This window comes from Dasypus novemcinctus, chromosome 3 (genome assembly GCF_030445035.2).
Source record: "Dasypus novemcinctus isolate mDasNov1 chromosome 3, mDasNov1.1.hap2, whole genome shotgun sequence".
In the NCBI taxonomy this organism is placed as follows: Eukaryota; Metazoa; Chordata; class Mammalia; order Cingulata; family Dasypodidae; genus Dasypus; species Dasypus novemcinctus.
Window position 1 is genome coordinate 121,130,485 of NC_080675.1, and position 25,239 is coordinate 121,155,723.

At 35.9% G+C, this 25,239-nt stretch overlaps 1 protein-coding gene across 2 annotated transcripts in view; it reads right to left on the reverse strand.

Moving 5' to 3' along the window:
• COPS2 (COP9 signalosome subunit 2) overlaps positions 1-25,239 on the reverse strand; it is a 39,077-nt gene that overhangs the window by 2,937 nt on the left and 10,901 nt on the right. Inside the window, exons 2-12 of one of the 2 annotated variants that reach the window (XM_012530358.4) lie at positions 20,829-20,942; positions 20,006-20,083; positions 15,541-15,666; positions 13,484-13,573; positions 13,277-13,354; positions 10,553-10,727; positions 10,193-10,371; positions 10,032-10,084; positions 3,129-3,226; positions 1,482-1,564; positions 522-580 (exon numbers count right to left, since the gene is read on the reverse strand). In XM_012530358.4, the coding sequence (XP_012385812.2) occupies positions 522-580; positions 1,482-1,564; positions 3,129-3,226; positions 10,032-10,084; positions 10,193-10,371; positions 10,553-10,727; positions 13,277-13,354; positions 13,484-13,573; positions 15,541-15,666; positions 20,006-20,083; positions 20,829-20,942 (1,133 nt within the window). Of the gene's footprint in view, positions 1-521; positions 581-1,481; positions 1,565-3,128; positions 3,227-10,031; positions 10,085-10,192; positions 10,372-10,552; positions 10,728-13,276; positions 13,355-13,483; positions 13,595-15,540; positions 15,667-20,005; positions 20,084-20,828; positions 20,943-25,239 lie in introns of both variants that reach the window. The other variant, XM_004471791.4, reaches the window with a different exon arrangement.

The following is a 25,239-nucleotide window of genomic DNA, read 5'->3' on the forward strand; positions in this document are numbered from 1 at the left end:
TAAGTATGAAAAAAGGAAAACTGTTGCCTATACTAAATGAGTGAATCCAGTACTACTTACAACACTCATTTCCTTATACAAACACTAGACAGAAACCAGATTTCAGCTACCTTTCATCAATTTCACCAAATGAACCAATAAGCATAGACTTAACTCAGCTAATCAAGAACAAAGGTCACTTGTGAAGTTTTCAGAAATAATTCCAAAACTGTTACGTACCACATATCCTGTACTTAACACCGTAAAGAAAAACTATTCATTAAATAATTCTCTAGCTATATTATGGGTCATATTCTCAATGAGAAATCCTTTTGAAAATCTATTCAAAACTTTTCTTGATTATGTGTTTTATATGCTTATTCATTTATTTAAAACATCATACACACACACAACTTTTATCATAAAAAATCATAGCCAGTGGGTCCTTTATTTGAAAATCAAGAATTCAACTGCTACTTTCATCAACACCATTTAAAATACGGTCCTGAACATTTTGTGATAAAAAATAGCAAAGAACTTACTTATCCAATATGCACTGCACCAGCAAGCTCTCCACATCAGCTACATCTATGTTTAACTCCTAAGACAAAAGACTCATTATAATTCTAATTTACATTAGAAAGATTTCATGATTTTTATATAGTTATTTTGATTTTACATTTACTTCCACCACTTAAAGGAAAATTAATGAAGAGAAGGTTTTAAATACATATTATCACTTCAAAATATCTGAGAATAAGGTTAGAGAATGGAAAGCTAAGGGTTAACTTGTGCAGAAGTGGCAAAAAGTTTTGTTAATCTTTGGAAATGAATAGAAAACATGAAAGCACAATATAGAATTTGTAACTAGCAGTGCTATTATATAAGTATGACAGCGGATGAAAGGGAAAGTCTAAGGTCATGTATATTACTAGAAGGAAAGCTAAAAAATTTGACATGGGACTGTACAGCATAGTAAAACCTCAGCTGAAATATGAATATAGGTTAATACTGCATATATAAGACTTTTTCTTTTAAAGTGAACAAATGTATGTTAATGTTACAAGATGTTAATATCAGGCAAAACAAAAACAAAAACATTAAAATATCTCTAGAACATAAGCCTGATAAAGATTTAACTTTGTCACTTTTTGAAGTATATTCTTTCCTCCCCATAATTTTACTATGCTTAAGATTAACCCTTCATCAATCATATATTTTAGCCACTCTTTCCCTTCCACAATTCTTAGGCCAAAGGACTCTTTAAAAAGAAATTTAGTTGTTTCCAATTTCTCTATTTTAAAATATTGAAAGAGTTTTACTGTTAACCTAATTTATGCAAGGAAAACAGAAAAATTCACATTAAAATGAAAACCTTAAGTTATGCTTAATTTTAAAAATGTAATATTATAATACATTAAGAAGAGTTACTCTTTTAAATAGAAGGTACGTATATTACATTTATAATTACAAAATATAATTTAAAAAATTAATATAAGTACCTTAGAAATAAAAGGAATATGTATTCTCGTGTAAGGCTTAATTAATTTTATGAGCACTTGTGTTCTGATGTTTCGCAAAAGCTCTGGAAGAAAAGACAAAAATTAAAATAATAGGTTAACATTTTAATAATTTGTATACTCTTTTTTTTTCTTTCTTTGAGGTACCAGGACCTCGTATGTGGGAAGCCAGTGCTTAACCACTGAGCCACTCTGGCTCCCCTAAGTTGGATTTTTTCTAGGAGGCACCTGAAACTGAACCTGCCTGAGCTACATCCACTCCCCTGTAAGCTGTTTTTTTCCCCCAAAGACTTATTTATTTCTCCCCTCCTTGTTGTTTGCACTCACTGTCTGTTCTCTGTGTCTGCTTTTCTTTTTAGGAAGGCCCAGGAACTGAACCTGGGACCTCCCATGTGGGAGGGAGGTACCCAATCACTTGAGCTACCTTTGCTCACTGCTTGTTGTGTCTCTCATTATATTTCCTTGTTATGTCTCCTTGTTGTGTCATCTTGTTCTGTCAGCTTGCTGTGCCAGCCTGTCGCATCAGCTGGCTGTCTTACTTTTCTTCTTTAGGAAGCACCAGGAACTGAGCCCAGGACCTCCCATGTGGTAGGTGGTTGCCCAACTGCTTGAGCCATATCCGCTTTCTCTATGTTATGTTTATGAATCATTATGCACTTCTAAATCATAGTAATTAACTACTTTTATCATTTATCTTCTCAAAGTACATTCTTCTGATTGGAAGGATATAATGTATGTAACAAGCATTAGACTGCCTCTCTCCTATAATTATTTCTTGTTCCTACCTCTCTGATTTTGCTCATGCTGAAACTACCTAACAGATGCTCTTGCCTTCTCAATATACTACATGGCCCATCATATCCTAAACAGTTATCTTTCAAAAAACTCTGATTTAAACTAGACAATTTCCTTGTTCTATAAGTCTCTTCAAACCCTATATTTTATTTTATATAATGCTTCCACAACCCTTCCCCCTGCCCACCCCACTTTCTTCACGTAGAAGAGTTTTTTGTTGTTGTTGTTTATGAGACTGGGCAAGGCTTCTACTTTTTCCTATATCCACAAAGGGCATATAAGAAACTTAAAAAATGTCTATTGAAAGAAAGAGAACAGAAGGTGGGAAACAACAGAACATTCCTTCCAAAGTATTCTTCGGATTTTCCTGATGGAATTTAAATGTTTAAATGAACTGTTCCAAACAGTCATTTAAAAACCCTTAAATAGTCCCATAATAGGCGGGAACATTAGGGTATAACAGGCCCCAGAACAAAGGGATGATTATCAAAGCTTTTGTTAACTATCAAAAATACTCTAAAAATTAATTTTGAAGCACAGGAACAGTAATAAACATACAACTATATATAAAAAGGTAAAAGGGACAGCCACCTTAAATGAAACTGACATCATTTATGAACTTGATTATAGTACTAATGTGTAATTGGCTAATGATTTCTTTAAAATAGCTTTATAATGAAGTATTCTATTCCATGGTAAGATTCTATTCCATGACAGCATTTAGAAACATTTCTATACTTTGTAATAAACAAAAGAAAAACAGCAAGTTCCATTAAGGATTTATTTGACTGTCGCAAAGAAAGTAATATAATTTATTTAGCAGAAAGTACATACCTTCAATATGTTCCCTTATGAAAGGATCATCCATGATGTTGCTGTGATTTGTTTTCAGAATCTTTTCAAATTCAGTGATGTCATTATTCTGATAGGCACTAACAGAAAAAGAAAAGCATAAATTTTGTCAAACATGAAGTCATGTACTGAATCAGATAATCCAAGGAGCCTGTTTCTCAATTTTTATGTGAAAAAATCTAAGTTACATTAGTCTGGCTAATTTATATGAAGAAAGAAGGCATGGAAATCAGTTAAATACACACACATCTCTCTCTGCAAATAAGATGAACTTCCTTTTTAAGGCATTTGGCTTTTTAAAGGAAAGAAGATTAAATAAATCTTTTGGGGTTATCTACCATATTTATATATAGCTAATTAAAATCATCTCAAAATCTTAATTTTATTAAGAGTTGATAGTGTAACTATTTAATGTTTGATGTTTTCAAATTAAATTGTGCATTTAATCCCTAGTTGTTCTCAAAAAAAGAAACCAGGTTCATGCACATTACTGTATAGAGGAGTCTGGTCTTATCTTTCTAATAAGAAAGTATATCTTTCACTGAAGGCTATTCAGAAAATTCAGCTTCCTAATTTTTGTCTTCTAAAAAGCAACCAGCAACCCAAAACTTTTCAAAGGGAACATTTGATTCTGAAGTCTCTCTAGCCCTAAAATTCAACTGAGCTATATAGTGGAAACATCACTGGCAGAAAGTGCCAAATGGGGTACACTCACAACTAGAGACAGATGGGATACCCTGCTGCAGAAGGCCAAAGGCTGATTTATGTTCACATTTCTCTGAACTGTCTGCTATCGACTCTTGAAATGAATTCTGTAAGGCACTATGGGAATTACTAAAGGTGCTGAGAAGGAAGAAGCCAACCTTCTGGATATGGCACCACTGTCTGCTTTATATGTAAGACATATCAGCCATTCTGTGCACCCTCTGTTGTGCTTCCATCTGTTGGGCCGCAATGTAACTTCATTTTAGGGACAGGTGATTCAAGAGCTTCAACAGGAATTATTTTCCTCTAGTCTGATGGCAACTGACTAGGAAGATAAAATTAGGAAGCATTACTTTTTTACCTATCCCAAATACATTACTATATTATAGGAGGATATATTCAAGTAGTGAAAACATTTGCATACACATATATTTTAACTAGGAGACACTTGTCCACTACAAAGTATGTTTTTTGTTTGTTTTTTTAAATCTTATATAAAATTGTGGGCTACTTGAGTCAAAATTTACCATGAAAAAGAAGTTTCTGAGTTCCACTGTAGAGGCTTAACTGGAATATTTGTAAAATATATAAATATGGCTATTATTTTTAAAAAGATTGGATATAGTCTTTTAATCCATTTTAATATATTTAACTAATTTAGATAAAACATTTAATGTCTAGGAATTTTTCCTCAATATTTCTTTAAGAGTCTTAAAAGTTTAAGTTTCTGCTTAATAATTTAACTTTATAAGCAATTTAAAAAAAAGAATTATGAAGTTAATCTCTAACAAATCATCATTTAATATGGCTAAATATAGATGAAATATAGTTTGAAATAAATGGAGAAGTCTCCTTTCATAACTAAAATCCACTTAATTCAACAAATATATTAAAACAGACAAAAAGTAAACAATACAGAAGATATTTATTTCTTAGAATAGAATTTAGGGTTCTTAGTTCCCCTAATATACACTGATTTCTATTTTTCACAGCTAAAATTATGATTTCCTTAAAACATAAAGCTTATAAACTTACAAAATCTAATGCCAATTAAAAACAAAGTAAATGAGAACATTTTACACAGGAACTTAAACAATATGAAATAAGCTATTTCCTCCAAATATATAAAATTTATATGTAGGTAATTCTTAGTTTTTCATAATTCATAGTCTACCACTACATTTTTGTAATTGAAAAAGCCTACTAAGAGACAGTTTGGTTATATAAATTATCTACATATATCCGCAAATAACCTGCCCTAAGTCTCTATACCCATATTGGTAAACTAGGCTGTACAATCTAAAACAAAGAACTTGAACAAAGTTGTACTTTTTACAAAGTAAGTCCATTAAAGCCTAGGGTTCCACTTATTCCTGGCCTTCCTTTGGCATGAAGTAAAGTTTTCTTGCTGACTTGTTAAAAAAAAAAACAAAACAGGCCTTTTATGTCTAAGATTTGAACTGACGCTTCTCCAAAGAAATACAAATGGCTAAAAAGCACATGAAAAAATGCTCAAAACCACTATTAGGGAAATGCAAATCAAAACTACAATGAGATGCCATCTTACTCCCATAAGACGGGCAGATACCAAAAAAACAGAAGACTACAAGTGCTGGAGAGATGTGGAGGAATGGGAACACTCATCCACTGCTGGTGGGAATGTAGAAGATCCAGTCATTCTGGAGGACAGTTTGGCAGTTACTCAAAATGTTAGCTATAGATTTGCCATATGACCTGGCAATTCTACTGCTGGGTATATATCCAGAAGAACTGAAAATAAGGATACAAACCGATATATGTACACCAATGTTCATAGCAGCATTATTCACTATTGCTAAAAGTTGGAATCAACCCAAATGCCCATCAATAAATGGATATATAAAATGTGGTATATACATACAATGGAATACTACTCAGCTGTAAGGAGTACAGTACAAACACATGTGATAACATGGATGAATCTTGAGGACCTTATGTTGTGTGAAGCAAGCCAGACATTGAAGGACAAATACTCCATTACGTCTCTAATTTGAAACGAGCAAACCAAGCTATCTCAGAGAGTTAAGAGACTGGAAGATAGGCTTAAAGGAGTTTGGGGGCGGAGGGGAAAGTTGCAAGCTGACGCATATATGGGTAAAGTTTATGATAAACTGGAGTTAAGTATTTGTACAGGAAAGGGATAAGAAAGGGGCATGCGGATACCTTTGGGTGGGGCTTTGTGGGCTTGAGAGGGACTAGTGTTGGGAGGATAGGTCAGATGGCCCAAGGAATTGGGGGAAAGGTTGTGGGGAACAGTTGAATATGGGAGACTGTCAGGTATATAGTTGAAACTATAATGTTGAGAAAACTCTTTAGAAAACATAATAAGGAAGGATTATGTGTTTAAGATGCTTAAGGGGGGGGGTATCTGGTAGAGAGGCAGGCTTCTAGGGAGTGTCTCTGAGTGCTCATTTGTCATAGTGTGTTTTATCATTGGGTGGAGACCCGTACAATGAGTGTGAAGGTGTACCCACATCCTGGGGAGACCTGATGTTCTCAAACACAAGGAATTGTGTCTCTTGAGAGAATCGGTAGCTCCCAATTGGTTAGGGCAGTCTAGTATGTCAAGACCTCAGCATTGTTCCAAGGATCTGTGAATCTGGTCCCTCAAGTAGTGAAGATTGATTGTCACTGTGGGCCCTGAGGGGAGAGGGAGAGAGGTATATAATAGATGGAAACAGGGCAACTGGGGGGAAATGGAAGTGCTCCACAAGATCATGTAATAATAGATATAGGACATGTTCACTTACACCAAAAGTGTATAAAAGCCTAAAAGCTGAAAGGTAAACCATAATGTAAAACATAAGGAAATTAAAAATTTAAAAATGTGTATAGTCTAAAATAGAAACCATAATGTAAACCAAAGTGGAACCATGATTGATAGCTATGTTTCAAAATTTGTACACCAGCTGCAGCAAATATAACATGAACATGTAAAAAGATCATTGCTGGGGAAAGGTGAAAAGGGTGATGTTGGATATATGGGAGTCCCCTCTATTGTATATGTGAATTACTGTGATCTAAAACTTTTTTGAAGACAAAATTAAAAATTAGAAAAAAAAAAAAGGATGTAGACACTGAGGAAGAAATGAAAGGAAGTGCCTAAAAAACATTAAACAAAGCTTTATAATATTTTTTTTTTAAAGATTTATTTATTTATTTAATTTCCCCCCCTCCCCTGGTTGTCTGTTCTTGGTGTCTATTTGCTGCGTCTTGTTTCTTTGTTCGCTTCTGTTGTTGTCAGCGGCATGGGAAGTGTGGGCGGTGCCATTCCTGGGCAGGCTGCTCTTTCTTTTCACGCTGGGCAGCTTTCCTCACGGGCGCACTCCTTGCGCGTGGGGCTCCCCTACGCGGGGGACACCCTTGTGTGGCACGGCACTCCTTGCGCGCATCAGCACTGCGCATGGCCAGCTCCACACGGGTCAAGGAGGCCCGGGGTTTGAACCGCGGACCTCCCATATGGTAGACGGATGCCCTAACCACTGGGCCAAAGTCCGTTTCCCTATAATATTTCATTCTTTTAATACACCAACTTATTTTTACTTTAGTATTTCTAAATTAGTATGCATTCTACTTCTAAACTTTAAGCCCATCACTATATTTCCATTTCCTATTAACTGAACTTAGCAATGTATTAGGCTTCATTGTTGAAGAAGTTTTGGACCACACAGAGGTTCACCTACGGCAGAGGAGGAACATTGGTGTGGGGTGTTATTGATGGGGGCACATTGGTGGGAGGGAGTTCTTCAGGGCATGTATACAGGGGACATAAAAATGTCCTGATATATGCTGGGTATTTTCATAGTAGGTACAGTTACAAATGTCAACTGAGGGAGTGCTGAGTTCCTACCCATGGGAGCGCTGTCACATTCCCCAATAGAAGATCAATAATCCCCCAAGTGCAATGGTAAAGACCAACAAGGAAGGATGGTCCAATAATGAGCCCTTGATACTGATGACTATGCTTATGAGCCTGTGTACCTGAAATATGAACTAGGCCTAGAGCTTCAGGGTGCCTAAGAGTTACCTCCTGAGAGCCTCCATGTTGCTCAAATGTGGCCACTCTCTAAGCCAAACTCTAAACATTACCTTCCCCCCAGCATGGGACATGACTCCTGGGGATGAACCTCCCTGGCACCGAGGAATTACTACCAATCACTAACTGGTGATGTAACAAGAGACCTTGAATAAAAAGGTCAAAGCAGACCAGCAGAATATCTCAGCCTACATGTAGGATCATGTGTTAGAAACTGCTTTCTGACCTTTAATAAAAGGGGAAATGGCAAAGACAAATGAGTGTATATGGCTAAGAGTCTTCAAAAAAGAGTCAGGAGGTCATCAGTGGGGTTGCGCTTATGCATGCCTTAGCAGGACCCCAGAAAAAACCAAAGTAGATACAACCCTAGGTACTGTTTCTCCTGAAGGCTATGGAGACCCACAGCATATACAGTAATGGCAGATGGATTTGGAGTTCTATGCCATGTCAGAGGGCCCTACTTTGGAATTTGTACCTGAGTGTGATGGAGCTGGACTCAGACATGACCTTTCTATACATGCCTCTTCTGTCACTTTCACTGAACCTGTGGTTGATGCTAGGGATGGGGTATACTCAGAGGACTTGAGTCTCTGGACTGCCCATGTGCCAGCTGGGCCCTGTGCCTCAGCAGAGTTGCAATTCCTACTGTCTGGTTCGCTAGACTTACCCAGGTCAGCTAATAGGGAGGTGAAGATGGTCAACCACCACACCAGGGAATCAAGAGTGCCTACAACTGCAAGCAGAAGAATTGCATTCATCATCCATGTGGAATCTAAGCCCCCTCTTGATATGGAGGTGGAGTGGACATCACCATCCCAGGGTCCACAGAATGGAGGAATAAAACATGGATTAGAGTGGACTTACTGATATTCTACTATAAAACTATTATGACTAGTAATAGAAGAAATGGTAGTAATGAGGTTGAGAAAGTGGCCACAGTAGTTGTTGAGGGCAGGGAGAGGGAAGAGATATGATGTAGGGGCATTTCTGAGACTTTGCGTTGTCCTAAATGATATTGCAGGGTCAGATGCTGGACTTTATATATCCTGCCATAACCAACTGAATGTACTGGGGGAGAGTGTGAACTACAGGGTAAACTATTATCCATGTAGTACAGCAGTGCCCCAAAGCGTGTTCACTGAGTGCGATGAGTGTGTCACAATGATGGAGGAGGTTGCTGGTGTGGAGGAGTGGGGTGGGAGGGGTATAAGGGAACTTCTTATGTTTTTTAATGAAACATTTTTTGTGACGTATATATCTTCAAAATACAATTTACGAAAATGATGGGGGTGGGGAGTAGGTTATACGGGAACCTCGTATGTTTTTTAATCTAACATTCTTTGTGATTTATTAACTTTAATAAAAAAAGTGTAAAAAAACAAAAATAAAGGGAAAAAAATATAGGTTAATCCATGTTAAAAACAACAACATAGGCCTTCTCGAGTTTTTGTTTGGTTCTATCTTCTAAACTATTTCAATATTAATTTATCACGGTGGGTCCTTCAAGTTGCTAATTTTCATTACCTGTATCTTCCTCACAGAAGCCTTCAATATTGTTTAGTTTCTCACCAATATGAGCCTTCTGAGCCCCTACTCCACCTCAGAAAATTATCTGGGGTACATGTTTTAAAAATATTTCATCTTGTCACTGAGAAAATATATAAGTAGAGAAATATGTTTATGCAATAATTTTGTGCTACTGAAAATTCTTGGTTTATGTGGACCAATTCATAAATCTCATTTTGGATTAAGAAAGCAGAAACAGTAAAACACTGTGAAAGGATGCTTTAAAGCATCTACAATCAGTTTTGCATGGAAAAATAACATACAAACACAAATATACAAGGATAATAACACAAAGGAGCAGATACTTCATAAAATCTTGTGACTAACAGAAACAGCAAAATAACTTACTTCAGAAGATAAAAATTTCACAAACAATATATTTTAAACCAAAGTCCAAAAGAATGCCGAGTATTAACTGTATTTGGAAGTTTTCTTTTAGTTTCAATATGTAAAAATAAATGAGTATGTTTATGTGTATATATGTATCCTTTATGAATTGCTTCAAGGAAATTTACTTTAACTGAAATATAGACTCTTACCTTACTAAATTCGTCATTGCTAGAATTTCTGGGTCATTTTTGTACGGCTTGGCCTAAACACAGTAAAATAAATAGTAACTATGTATATATATATAAAGACTAACATTTATTTCCATAAATGATAGCTGGTAAAGAAATTGACAATTAAAGCACACGCATACCTCCTGTGAGTCAAATGGATTTATTCCCGATTTCATTAGCATATTTGCTAAGACCAAATATTTTAAGCAAGTGGTTCGTCTGGGACTCCCCGATTCATCATAATTCTTGAAGGCTTCAAAAAAATCAGTGTGTGCCTTCTCAAATTCACCTTCTCTCAAGTGCATTTTACCACCACATTCTGTAAGGAATAAAGTATGAGAAATCAGAACATTTTCAGTTCTGTAATAACAATAAGACTACTACTTGAAAAAGATCAAATGAGAATTATTTCAGTTACTTTCGGTGTTTCAATTAATCATCTGCAATAACACCTTGATATCTTTCCATTTCATAGCCCACCCTTACAAAACCAAACTTGCCTCTGATGACTCCCATGATCAGTGGATGAGGGATGGCAGACTTGATGTGAAGTGACTGTTCATAGAGTGCTTTAAGTTTTTTGTTATTTTTCTGTGCAGTGTACATTTGAATTTCCAAAGCATATATTTCTAATAACTGTGTACCTTTTTTCAGATCATCTTCTCCATCATCAGTCTAGGAATACAAATTCTTAACTTTAGTCAAGATAGAATTTAGACAACCTTATTTAATAAATAAACACATAGACAGTATTATAGGTTTTATTGCAAGTATAATAGTTATATAGCTCATTTAAAGTCAGTTGAATGGAAAGTAAATTTTTTTTCCACTGAAAAAATATTTTAGGTTGATATAATGGTCCGATAAAACTTACTAATCCACAATGTAAATGAGAGAGAATACTAACACAAGTAATTTTTATTTGTAGTACCCTTACATTTGTAGTATTATTTCTGTGTAAAAATGGATTACAAATTTTAATTGGGACCAAGAGTACTAAGAACACTACCTTTAATGCCTAAAAAGGAACTCACCACATCTTATCTATATTCTAGTCATTGGATAAGGAAAATGTGGCCAGGGTTTTTCAGTATGTATAAAATGCTGCGATGTTTGTTTTTACCTGGGAAATTATTTATGGTCTTCCCCAAACCTTCAAAAACACTTCAGATCCATTTATTTAATCAAAAAACATTTCTTGAGTGCATTCCGTGTGTCAGGTACTATGTCTATCTTTGGGAAATACAAAGCTAAATAAGCCAAGGTTTCTGGCTTCCAAAAGTTCAGTCTAGTAGAAGACTAATTTGTTAACAAAGTTAGAATACAAATTTTTATAATTATTCTAGTTGAAGTATGAACCAAATGCCTAGAAGAACACAAGACACAGGGACTAATTCTCCTGAGGAATGTCAAAGGAATCACAGAGATGATGACATTTGAACCTGACTTTGAAAGATGACCAACAGTCCACAAAACATAGGCCATGGAAAATAGTAAATGGTCAGCAATTAGACATCCATAAATATCTAGCACTGGCATACATCAAGCCAAAACTTATTGTTATTTACTGGATCTACTGACTTAAAATCTCTGTTTTAGTTATAAACTAATGAATCACAACCAGAGTAAAATGCATGATATGCTGCAAGACAAACTGAACATCCAGATTATCAAACATCTCTGACTGAACATATACCATCATATCAAAAAACTATGTATAATAATGCTATTTACAATCCTGATGGCACTTCCTTTATATTCCTAAATAAGCAAATTTCTTTTGAGGGCTTTTTCATATTTCCTTTTTACACGCTGAAAGACCTCCTTCATTCACAAATGTCTCCTCTATGATTTCCATTTCATACGGAACTAAACTAACAGTTTTGCTTATGAGTCAGATCAAAATGTTGCAAGAATGACTAAAAAACAATTTATAAATGATTAATCTGCTTCATAAAGCAAAACCATTAAATGAAAATAACTGCAAATGATTAGTTTAGGACAGTTTCCTTATCAATTTTTCCCTATTCATAGAAATGGTATAGATAAAATTAAAATCATAGTACATGGTATTACAAGAGCTTTAAAATATATAAAACTATTTCTACATGAAATTTAAACATATCAAAAATTTGTTCGATCCATACAAAAAAAGTAAACACAAAATTACAGCCTACTCTTAAAAACTGTTATAGAACTATGCTGTCCAATCCATATACCTTTTCAAATTTAAATTAATTAAACTAAATAAAATGTAAAATTTAGCTCCTTAGCCAAACTAGCCAACATTTTGAGGGCTGGACAGTCACATGTAGAAGTGCTATCATACTTGGTAGCACAGATAAAAAACATTTCCAGCACTACATAAAGTTTTACTGGACAGTCCTACTATAGAGAATTCATACATTGTAAGTTTAATTATAAAAAAACTTTATTATATATGCTTATATCCTTGCTATATTTCCATGGGGTGAGTAACTAAACAGGAAAGGCATACTCTTAATAAGTATTAACAAATGGCCTATTTTATTAATATTTGCCTTATTTCACAAAGGATAAATAATAAAACATCTGCCTGCTTCGTCTCACGTAGGCCTTTATCTGTCATATCTCTTCAATAGCATAAGATGTTTTTCTGTCTTCTGATTGTTTTTCCGTCTACCCCATCAACATTATAACCTGCAAGAGAGCAGGTCGCTTCCTATCTTGTTCATGCAACAGAGTCCAGATTAGTAACAGTGCTGAGGTTACCAAGATAATTCAGTAGGGTGTAGGATACAAGTTGAACATGTCAGAATTATTTTTTCTGCACTAGCAAACACTAATTAGATATGGAAGGGAAAACTACTAAACCCAAATCAAAAGATACCTAGCTCTAAAATTTTAAAGGCTAAAGACCGTGAGTAGAGGAGTAAAGGTATGTGTGGGAACTCCAAGTACTATGGGCTCAGTTTTCTGTGAACCCTAAAACTACTCTAAAAATAGTCTATTAATTTTTTTTAAAAGTAAAAGACATGGGAAAATAAGAAAAAAAAAATTAAAAAAAAAAACAAGAAGAAATTTAACATGCAGAAAAAAAATGGCATTTTTGTAACTTATTTTCCAAATTTTACTTTGAGACGATGCTTGAACAAAAACTACTATACAATATTTTGAACACAATTATTTCTAGACTTCTTTATTATAAAGAACAAAATATTTAGAAAAAAATAAGAAAATGCTACCTGGCAGGACTGATGTAACTGGCGTAAAATTTTTTGAAGCTTTCCATATTCCTCTCGTTCTAAATATAATTTTCCAAGCTGTAAAGAAAGTAAACTTATTAAAATAAAAAGATATCAAAAGAAAGGTGTGCATCTTTAAGAGAGTTTATTAAGGATACCCCACCCAGTTTTCAAAAGAAAAAAATTTTAAGTAGCTGTAATTGTTACCTTTGTGTTTGTCTTAAACCACAGTCTATCATTCTTAGCATCTTTCAAAGCTTCCAGTGTTGTTTCATAGAATTCCTGCAGTAAATCCATCTGACATAAAAAATCAGAATTCTATAATTGTAAACAGCAAATTTGTACCTGTTAATAAAGTTAATTTGAGCAAACTAAAAGTGCATCTTTGAACTTTAATACACATAAGATACACTATCTGCATCATATCAAATGTCTTCTATAGGCCACAAAATCAACAAAATTTAAGCACAATACATACCACATTTACAAAAAAGGTAAGCGTTAAGATCTGTTTTTATGTGAGTTAAAAAAAAACCTCAGAAAACATTTTCCCATATCAACAATACTGCCATAAGGTCTAGAGTTCTAATAGTATAAATTTGTCCTTCCCAATCAAATAATTCATTTTATATTAACAGAAGTAAATAATATGCACAGACTTGTATTGTTATTAATAGTGTATACATTATTCATTCAGTTTTTATTTAGTGACTACGGTGTGGCAAATACTAAGTTGCTAAAGAAAAAAAAGAACAAGCTCCATCCCCAAAATTCTACAAATACAATAAATAAATTAACTGGACAATTTTCAAGTCATTTTGGAGTGAGGTGGAGTGGAAAAGTCTAGTATAATTGTAGCTGTCTAACTACCACCAATTCATCAATCTGAATATTTTTTATGGAAATCGCTACTTGTTTTGCAGTATGGTAAGGTTCCCCTTACTCCTCTCCATTTCTGGTCTGGCTCTGCTTTTGCTTGTATATTTGTTTCTCTAGATCTCTACTTAATAGGATCAAGAAGTAAGAGGGCCATGAGAATAGGAAAACTGGAAACTTTCAGGAAAAGGTTGACTTATTTATTCATGACTGCTGATGGCATACTGAAGAAATTGAGTATCACGCCCCCAAAATCTATTTTAAAGACAAAAAGCTTACATATAAATAGCATGCATCTTTAAAGTTTTAAAATCATTTATGCCACCCACCCTAACCCAATCACTGGCTTAACATTTATAAACAGGGTAATAAAAATACTTGCTAAAACTAAATTTGTAAACCTCGAAAAACATTCCACCCCCACACAAAAAAATCCCCATGATATATAACCTATATAACTTAACTCTAGAATTAGAGCCATTAAGTGCTAATGTTCTAATAAAACATGCAAGTTTACCTTCTTCTATCCCCATTACATACATTTTATATTTGAGGAATAAAAATAAACTGCCTCAAGAAATAAAAATGACATTTAGTAGAATGACATTTAGTAGAAAAGTCAGGGAATGAAAGAGGCTGATTATGATATGAACATTCTTATTAATAAGTATAAAAAGTATCAAAATTCTTAAATAGTAAAAATACTGAAATTTAGGACTATATTGATTAAAAGAATATGAGCAAACAATTCAGTTAAAAATTATCTCAGCAAAAAAAATCAAATATAAAATGAACATTGCTTTTCTTAGTAATTAAAATCTGAAAGAATAAAAGCACTATCACTCACACTGCCCATTTTAGTTTCTTTCATCATCAGCCCTTTTTTTCATCATCCATCCACCCACTCATGCATTCTAGATGCAATTACTGAACACCCAATGAGTTAAAGCCAAGCACTAAGTGATATGAATACAGGCTCTTCATCTCAAGGATCTTACTTTAATCTAATCTATATATACAAATAATAATCTGTGATTCAGTGTTAAGTAATAGCTCAGGCTGGATAGTTGAAATGATGATGACATTTATTAAAAAGAACTGTGATAATAACTGTATGGGACTTGAATATAAGCCTTCACAAGTTGTTTGCAGATATTTTAGTATCTAAAGATATTATATCAAGAGATTAAGCTGGCGTCAATACCTTTAAGTATCACATAATTAGTACAATAATCAAGAAAATACTACATATTATTTTTTTAAAGCACACTTATAACTAGCATAACTGCTTAAATACAACCTCTAGGCATTTTTTTTCTTTTTAAAAATCTCCCAGAATAAACAATGAACACAATAATAAGTACCAAGAGGAAAAAACTGAATCTAACCTGTTTAGAAGTAGAGATATAATCAAGAATAGAATTAATGGATTTTTCAGAATAATTTCTTGTGACTGCACTCCGAATATAGGTCAATAGCTGTTTATATCTGTTCATCATTTCAGGAAAGTTTGTCTATGAGGGGAGAAAAACTAAAATGTCAAAATAAATACATTATAGATACATGATTATATAAAAAATATGTATACATGATGATGACTATAGCACATATAACTACATAACTGAAAAATAATTTGTTATAATAAGAAGAAATACATATTAGGAATACTACAAACATTTTATCTTAAATTTGAAATGATGAGACTACTCAGACATATGAACCAGATTTATGAAGTTAGCCTATGGAAAATATACAATTTATAGATTTTCCAAATTTTAGAAACTGCTCATTACAGAACACATTTATTAAAATCATAAATACTACTAAAAATAGTCATTCACCAAAAAAAGCTAAAATTCAAAAGAAAGGGGTATTTAAAAAAATTCCAACTTTTAAAAAACGCTTTTGTTATCAGTTATGCAGATTATCAGTTTTGTCCTCTCCTGATGATTTACCCTTTAATCCATAGTTATCCAGCAAAGACTATATGCTTCTTTTCTCCCTATTAATAGATGGCTCTACATAAAACCCGAAGTGGAAAAATCTCTTCAATCTCAGATACTTAGCCTTTTGTAAATAAAAGTCCTTCCAGCTAAGGCTCTATGTTGCTATTAGTCTAATGTTGCTATTCCTTGCAAGATTATTTGTATTATTCTGGGTTATTACAGGAAACATTAAAGAACCAAAGCAATAAAATACTAATAGTTGCTGGGGGGGGGGGAGAGGTGGGGTGGGGGGTGGGGTTGAATGGGACCTCACATATATATTTTTAATGTAATATTATTACAAAGTCAATAAAAAAAAAAAAGAAAAGCTAAAAAAAAAATACTAATAGTGAAATCTCCAACAGTTATCTATTAAAAATTTTTTTCTTTTAAAGCAGGTACTGATGATTAAACTTGGGACCTCATACATGGGAAGCAGATGCTCAAACCACTGAGCTATACCTGCTTCCCTATTAAAAAGTTTTTTAAAAAGAATTTTTTTCTCCTCTCCTGCCCCTGCCCTGCTGTTTTTACTGTCTGTGTCCATTTGCTCTGTGATCTTCTGTATCTATTTCTGTCTTCTCTTCTCATCTTTCTTCTCTAGGATTCAGAGGGATTTGATCCCGGAGATCTCTGATATGGACAGAGGTTCCCTGTCAATTGTGCCACCTCAGTTCTTGGTCTCTGCTGTGCTTCACTTTGACTCTCTCCTTTGTCTCTCTTTTGTTGCATCATCGTCTTGCTGTGTGGCTCACTTGTGCAGACACTGGCTCACTGCGTGGGCACTGGCTCACTACGCAGGTACTCACATGGGCACTTGGCTCACCACGTGGCCACTTGGCGGGTACTCAGTTCACCGTGCAGGCATGCTTTCTCTTCTTTTTCACCAGGAGGTCCCAGGGATCGATCCTGGATCCTCCCATATGGTAGGAGGAGGCCTTATCACTTGAGCCACATCCGCTTCCCCCCGAATTTTTAATTGAATATACTTAACTGTAGTTTTAACTACAAAACAAGCTAAATATGGAAATATCACTAGAACTGTTTTAGAGAATGAGATATAATGACATTTGCTGCCATGAGGTTTGTGGTTTTTTTTAAAAGATTTATTTCTCTCCTGTCCCGTCCACCCCCCCCACCCCCACCCCGTTATCTGCTCTCTGTGTCCATTTGCTGTGTGTTCTTCTGTGTCTGCTTGTATTCTTGCCAGTGGCACCGGGAATCTGTGTCTCTTTTTGTTGCATCATCTTGCTGAGTAAGCTCTCCATGTGTGTGGCGCCACTACTGGGCAGGCTGCAATTTTTTTGCGCTAGGCAGCTCTCCTTATGGGGCACACTCCTTGCACATGGGACTCCCCTATGCAGGGGACACCCCTGTGTAGCACAGCACTCCTTGCGCCATCAGCACTGTGCATGGGCCAGCTCATCACATGGGTCAGGAGGCCCTGGGCTTGAACCCTGGAACTCCCATGTGGTAGGTGGACACTCTATTCGTTGAGTTAAATCTGCTTCCCTGCCATGAGAATTTTACCTACCTAATTAGAGAATTGTGGGAAGACGGTGATGGACTAACAGCAGAGCTGAATGCTCGAACAAAAACAATGGAGAAAAAGTAAAAAGGTGTCTGAGGGACCTGCTTTGGAGGTCAGCAGACCAGGACTGTGCTACAAAACTCCCAGGAGGGTAATAGACAGAGAAACCAAGAAGCCGAAATGATAAATGTGAGTTACCAAGCCCCTGAGATGGCTGGGAAGGGCTTCCCTCTCCCATCCCCAAGGTATTAAGCTGGGGTAAAACCCCTGGCTCACTGTAGCTGACTGAGAGGGAAACAGGCATCTTCCTCCCTGTCAACAGTTTCAAGGGAAAAGGGAGGAAAAGGGAAAAGGGTCAGGGTGCTTTTCTCTTCAGTGAATTTGGCCAGCAGAGCCCGCTCTGAATCTCTGATCTGGAGATTCAATACAGGAAAGCCAAGACTGAAACATCTCCTTGGAAAGGTGTGTAGACTAGTGCCATCTGCTGGCTGGTCTGGAAACTGCATGGACAAAAATTGTTGGAGCTCTCTGAATCCAACTCCTGGGAGAAAATCTGTGCCCACTAGTGAGTCCCTGGCTAGACTTTGACAACTTAACCTGGGAAATTTTAAAGACTGAGAATAAGTTGAACCAAATATCAAGGAAGAGCTGTGGAAAAAAAAAATAGGCAAGAGAGAAATTAGCCATTAGCGTAAATACACCAACATATTCAGATACCTAGACATCAGCAAAAAATTACAAGCCATACTAGGAAACAGGAAAAGGTGGCCCAGCCAAAAGAACAAACCAAATATCCTGAAGAGATACAGGATTTAATACAATTAATCAGTGATAACCATACAACTCTTCTAAATCACTTCAGAAAATTTAAAGAAAACATGACTAAAGAAATAAAGAATAATAAGAAGACACTGGGAGAGAACAGTTTGAAAGCCTGCAAAGAAAAGTAGTAACAGACCTTATGGAATGAAAGACATGATGGATGAGATTAGAGGGGGAAGTGGACTTGGCCCAGTGGTTAGGGAGTCCATCTACCACATGGGAGGTCCGCGGTTCAAACCCTGGGCCTCTCTGACCCGTGTGCAGCTGGCCCATGCGCAGAGCTGATGTGCGTGCAGAGTGCTGTGCCATGCAGGGGTATCCCCCGCATAAGGGAGCCCCACACGCAAGGAGTGCACTCTGTAAGGAGATCCGCCCAGCGCAAAAGAAAGTGCAGCCTGCCTAAGAATGGTGCCACCCACACGGAGAGCTGACACAAGGTGACACAACAAAAAGAAACACAGATTCCCGTGCCGCTGACAACAACAGAAGTGGAAAAAGAAGAAGACACAGCAAATAGACACAGAGAACAGACAACTGGAGTGGGGGGGGGGAGGGGGAGAGAAATAAATAAATAATCTTTTAAAAAAATACATTAGAGGCACATAAGAGCAGATATGAATTGCTTGAAGACAGAATTAGTGTTTTCGAAGACAGAATTTCTGAACTGGAAAAGATGGGAACAGAAAGAGAAGTGAATTGAAAAAATGGAATGGAGTCTCAGGAAACTGAATGACAATGCAAAATGCACAAACATTCACATTACTTGTGTGCCAGAAGAAGAGAATGAAAAAGGGATAGAAAGAATATTTGAGGAAATAAGGACTGAAAACTTCCCAACCCTTATGAAGGACATAGATATCAATATCCTTGAAGGATAACGCACCCCGAACAGAATAAATCCAAACAGACCTACTCCGAGACACCTACTATGCAGAATGACAAATATCAGAGATAAAGAGAGGATTCTGAAAGCAGTAAGAGAAAAGTAAAGCATCACATACAAGGGAACCTCAATAAGATTAAGTACCAACTCTCATCAGAAACCCTGGAGGTTAGAAGAACCTGGCATGATGTATTTAAGGTACTGAAAGAGAAAAACTGCCAGCCAAGAATTCTGTATCCGGAAAAGCTGTCCTTCAAAAATGAGGGTGAGTTCAAAGTTTTCACGGACAAAAAAACTGATAGAATATGTTACCAAAAAATAATTAAATTGTATTATTAATACTTCAACTAACTTTACTCTGAATTTGTTTATACAAGCTTTTTGAACACTAAATCATCAGTATTATTTGAAATATATCCAGAAGTAACTGAAATAAACAAAAAGCTGTTGCTTCTTTTCTCCCAGGTGTATCTCTGAGCATTTGCATTACATAATGAAACCAAGGCCTTCTGTGAGCTAAGTTTCATAGCTTATCATGGAAAGTGTACCATATATAACGTTTATGTAAGGCATATGCATAGATTTTAAGACACAAAAAAAAAACTGTCACAAAAAAACAAAAAAAATCTTACCAACTTAAAGTTAATCTTAATCATTTGTTTCAGTGCTTTAAATCCCCATTCTCCTTTTTCACCTTCAAGTTCCAAAACCTAAAAAAAAGGAGGACATTTTTAGACCAACTTAATACTACATTATTTTCTAATGACACATAGTATCTATGTTTTGAATTAATTTTACATCATATACATTTCCCCCAAGAATGCCAACATTTCTTAATTTCAGTTTTAAATGTTTTTTCTTTTAGGAGCTAGTGAGGATTGAACCTAGGATCTCATACATGGGAAGCACTCAACCACTGAGCTACACATGCTCCCTTAAAAGGCTTAAAAAAAACAAACACCTCAAAATATGTAACGACAAGCAAGCTTGTTTTGAAGTTCTTTCAGATAAAGTATGAATTACTTCTTGATTACAATACAGTTTCTGAAGTACTCCCCACCTCCCTGAATAACTGCTTGGTGGTAAAAACCTAAAAGTGTACCATGAAACCAAGGTATTTAGAATAATAAATAATAATAACAACAACAATAGTAAAACACACCTATTGTTATATGATCTGTCCCGAAAAGTACAAATAGAATTGCAGTGATATCTACTGCTTATCACTTTGGTTAATCTGCCAGCTTTTCAAGACAACAGATCTGCTCCATAGATAGCTTAACTGAAAAATATCAACAGGATGACCCTTTTAAAGTATTTGCTTGTGTTTCCTAATGCAAACTTACCTTAGAGTCCTCAAAACACATTTCTGGGATAAAATCACTAGGGACTTATTTAAGACATCATTAAAAAACAAAACTTTAAGATAAAGAATGAACTAGAAAAAATATGAACCTTTTGGAAACTGCTTAATGCTGCTTTTGGGTCATCTTCTTTCAATGCTTTGGAATTATAGTACTGATTTTCCAAATCCACATTTGGTTCAGAGTTACTATCTTCAGAATATTCCTGTGTTTTGGAAAGAAAGAAAAATGAAAATGAAAGTAAGAAATGCACACATTGCATTGTAAAAAGTGAATGCTGTTAATACGAAAAAAACCAAAACAAACCTGTATGTTTATACAAAACATTGAATACATGTCTTGAATACATAATGGCTGCTGCTATTTAATCTTTTTTTTTTTTTCTTTGAGGTACCAGGGCCAGGAATTGAACCCGGGAACTTATATATGGGAAGCCAGTGCTCAACCACTGAGCCACATCTGCAACCCTGAGTTGGTTTTCCTGTTTGTTTGCTTGTGGCTTGCCATTTTTTTTAGGAGGCATCAGGAACCAAACTTGGGACCTCACGTGTGAGAAGCAGGCACTCAACCCCTTGAGCTATATTTGCTTCCCAACAATCATTTTTAAAAGGGGAAAAAAGCTCAAATCAAATGCATAGAACAGAATAATTTATTTCTTTTAGATTAAAACTACAGTTTCTATAGGATCAATAATACCAAAGCATAAAGCAAAGAACTAATACTGGCTAATGACCCCTCAATTCTTTGGTGGTTAACCTACTGCTGGTCATGGAACCTGGCAAAAACTTATTGCAAGTATGTTCTAAGTATTCATCTTTGATTCTGTAATTTCCTTTTCTTCCTAAATCTAAACGTCATTATTCTAACATGGCCATACTACCTAGGGTTGATGATCTACATATTATATAATGCTATATTTCTAAATATAATTATGTTAAGAATATTTGTGTTATCTGCATTCTACATTACTCAACAGCTGTTCAGTTATAGTAATAGCTATTAATGTGGTTTTAGAACAAATAAAAAAATTAAATGGATTTATATAATTTTATGAGCTTCCATCACACGAATTCAGTTCTTGGTGAAAAACAGTATTGGAACAATAAGGCAGAAGGGAAATTTGGAACGAAACAAATATTTTGTGGAGCAGTATAAACAAGAGTTTAAAATATGGAAGTAAACACAAAAAGACAAGAACAGTATTACAGAATTATTTCTAAATCCAAATTAGTTTATAAATTTCTTTTACAGAGGTATTTAGGGAAACGTCTGTAATGCTTCACACGTGTACGAATGAAGGTACAATGAGTGTAACTAGTGTCAGAAATTTCAAAGATACATTAATGCAAGATAAATTTTTTCCCTATAACCATTAGATGGAAGGGGATGTAGGATGTAAAACAAGTTCTGTCTGGCCATAGTAAGAACTGAAATAGTGGCTCGGTAACATATGCCCTCTAGAGGCTAATTATTTCCTGTGTGAGGACAGGAAGTGCTGGCACTCCTTGAAGCACGTTTAACAAATGAAAGTTCCTTGGAATACTACTTTTAGTGATGAGATCAAGCTGTGAGTGGTACATAAATTTTATAATCATTCACTTCTTAACCCATGTAATCTAGGTTTTACTGTAATGAAACTGCAAAATTAAAGAATTGGGGAGCAAGTATAGTTCAGTGGTTGAGTGCCTGATTCCCACGTATAAGGTCCTAGCTTCAATACTTCGTACCTCCTATTAAAAAAAAATATTAAGAATGAATAAAATTCAAGAACTATACATCAAATGATGCTGTGATAGTGACAGCTTCTGAGGTAGGTTTTTAAAAATAAATGGGAGTCTGCCTGCTAGACAAAATGGGAAAGGGGAAAGAAAAAAGCACATGCAAAAATAGGATAAACGAGAGGTAACTGAAGAACCAAAGGCAGTCCGACTAATGGAATGTAAAAAAGTCCTACTGGAGAAATTTAAAATGTAGAACAACTCCACATGCCCCCAAAGTACCCTATGTTCCATCTACTCTATTCTTCCCTTCTTCTCCCCTCCAAACCAATGGAACCACTAAATTTCAATTCTTGAAGAATAAGATTCACAGTTACTTGCAATAATACTAAGGGCTTGACATATTGGTCTGTTTTCTTTTATTGGGCACTTCCTGTGTTCTCGAGGGATTCTTGTCCCTCTGACTGAGAACACAGCAGGACTCCCCTGGATGAGACTTTAATAATTTCTTGTTTATTGTGTGCGTTTCTACCCACCAAGATAACACACTATGACAAGATGAACGCTTACATATTCCACAGAAGCATGCCCCAGTTGTGTCCTATTCCATATATTATTTGCTGCCCTACCCCAGTAATCCTCCCTGCCATATCTGCCAAAAGAACATTCCCACCATTGTATTTTTAACCAAAGACCTGCAAATCTCCAAAGTTCACCTGTTCCTTCCTTCAAACCTCCCCCTAGTTCCATGGATATTCCAACCCAACACCCCCACCCTACTCCTCCTCAAAGACAAGCACTGCCAAACCTATAAAAGTATATGGTAGAAAATGTAAACCATAATGTAAACCACTGACCATGGTTAGTAGCAATGCTTCAATATTTGTACAGCAATTGTAACAATGTACCATTCACATGTGAAATGATATTAATAGGGGAGAGTGGAAAAGGGGAAGGGTGTGGGGTATATGGGAATCCTCTATATTTTATACATAACTTTTCTGTAACCTAAAGCTTCTTTGAAGATAAAATGGAAAAAATAAGACAGTGGAGGAATATTTGGACGAAAATGTCACTGGATAAACAAGATAAGAGATATTTTTCAGGGATGAAAGACACGATGTATAAAAATTTAAAATTTTTTTTCAATTAAAAATATTTCTGTATTTTTTAAAAACTATTATTTCATTTTCTTATTAATTTTATTTGGTTATTGTGTTGGTTTCATTTTTGGAGAAGTTTTGGATCACAGAATGGTCACAACTGAGGCAGAGGAGGATCACTGGTACGGGGTGTTGGTAATGGGGGGATGTGTGGGGAGGGGTGCACCTGGGACATGCCTCTAAGGCATATGAATATGTTCAAGTGGTCACGGGACATTGCCTCAGTGGGTGGAGACTCACAATAACCAATTCCCATCTGGGGGAGTCCTGCTACGTTCTCTGGTAGAGCAGCAAGAATCCCCTGAGTACAAGAGCAGTGCCTAGGTGAAGGAAGACAGACCATTATGTCAGGCCCTTGATATGACTACTTATGAACTTTTTCTTTTGAAATTGAAACTTAGTCTAGTATTATATATTGCCTAAGAGTTACCTCCTGTCAGCCTCCTTGTTGCTCAAATGTAGCTCTCTCTCTAAGCCACACTCAGCATATAAACGTACTACCTTCCCCCTCCCGCCTGACATGGGAGATGACTCCCAGGGATGAGCCTCCCTGGCATCAAGGGATTACCAAACTCCAACTAGCACTACATTTGAAAAAAAAAAAAACCTTGACAAAAAGGGGAAAATATTAAATACAAGTGAGTTTTAAAAAAAAGATTTAATTACTTTTATTATTATTATTTATCCCCCCTCCACCAGATGGTTTTCTCAGTTCTGTCTCATTGTTTCCTTGCCTTCTCCAGGTAGGACTGGGAACTGAAGCCAGGACCTCCTATATGGGAGGCGAATGCTCAATGGCCTAAGCCACATCTGCTCCCCATATGCTGCAACATCCAGCTCGTTGCAACACATGCACCATCTAGCTCATGGTGGGGGCATCTACCTCATTGCTGCAGGTACAGGATCTGCTCATCTTCTTTAGAAGGAACCGGGACCCAAACCCAGGACCTCCCACGTAGTAGGCGAACATTCAACTGGTTGAGCCATACCCCTTCCCTACAAATGAGTTTTTATGGCTAAGAGATTTCAAAGTGAGTTGGGAGGTCATTCTGGAGGTTATGCTTATGCATGTCTCAGCAGGATCTTAATGACTGCCACAGTAAAAAGTGCCTCAAACAGTGGGGCTCATGAAGGCTTTAGAGACATCTATATACTATGAGCAGGGCAGAAATACTCAGGAATTCAGCACCTTGTCAGTGGACCTTATTTTGGAATTTAAGCTCCCAGTTTAACAATGTTAAGACTCATTTATAGTTGCCCTACACATGGCTCTTCTGCCACTTTTATTTGAACCTATAATTAGCACTATACTTGTTAAATATAAGTCCCAGAGACTTAAATCTTTGGTCCGTTCATGAGCCAGTTGAGTCCTGAATCTCAACAGAGGTGCAACACCTATTCTCCAGTTCATTGAATTCACCCAGGAAAACTAACATGATGATGACCATGGACAACATCCATCCCAAGGAACAGAGAGTGTCTACAATTGCAAGCAAGATATTTCCATCCATCTGCCCCATGGGACCTAAGTTCCCTTTCAATTAGAAACAGAGTGGGCATCACCATTCCCAAATCCTCAAGATTGGGGAATGAACAATGGACTAAAGCAGATGTATTATTA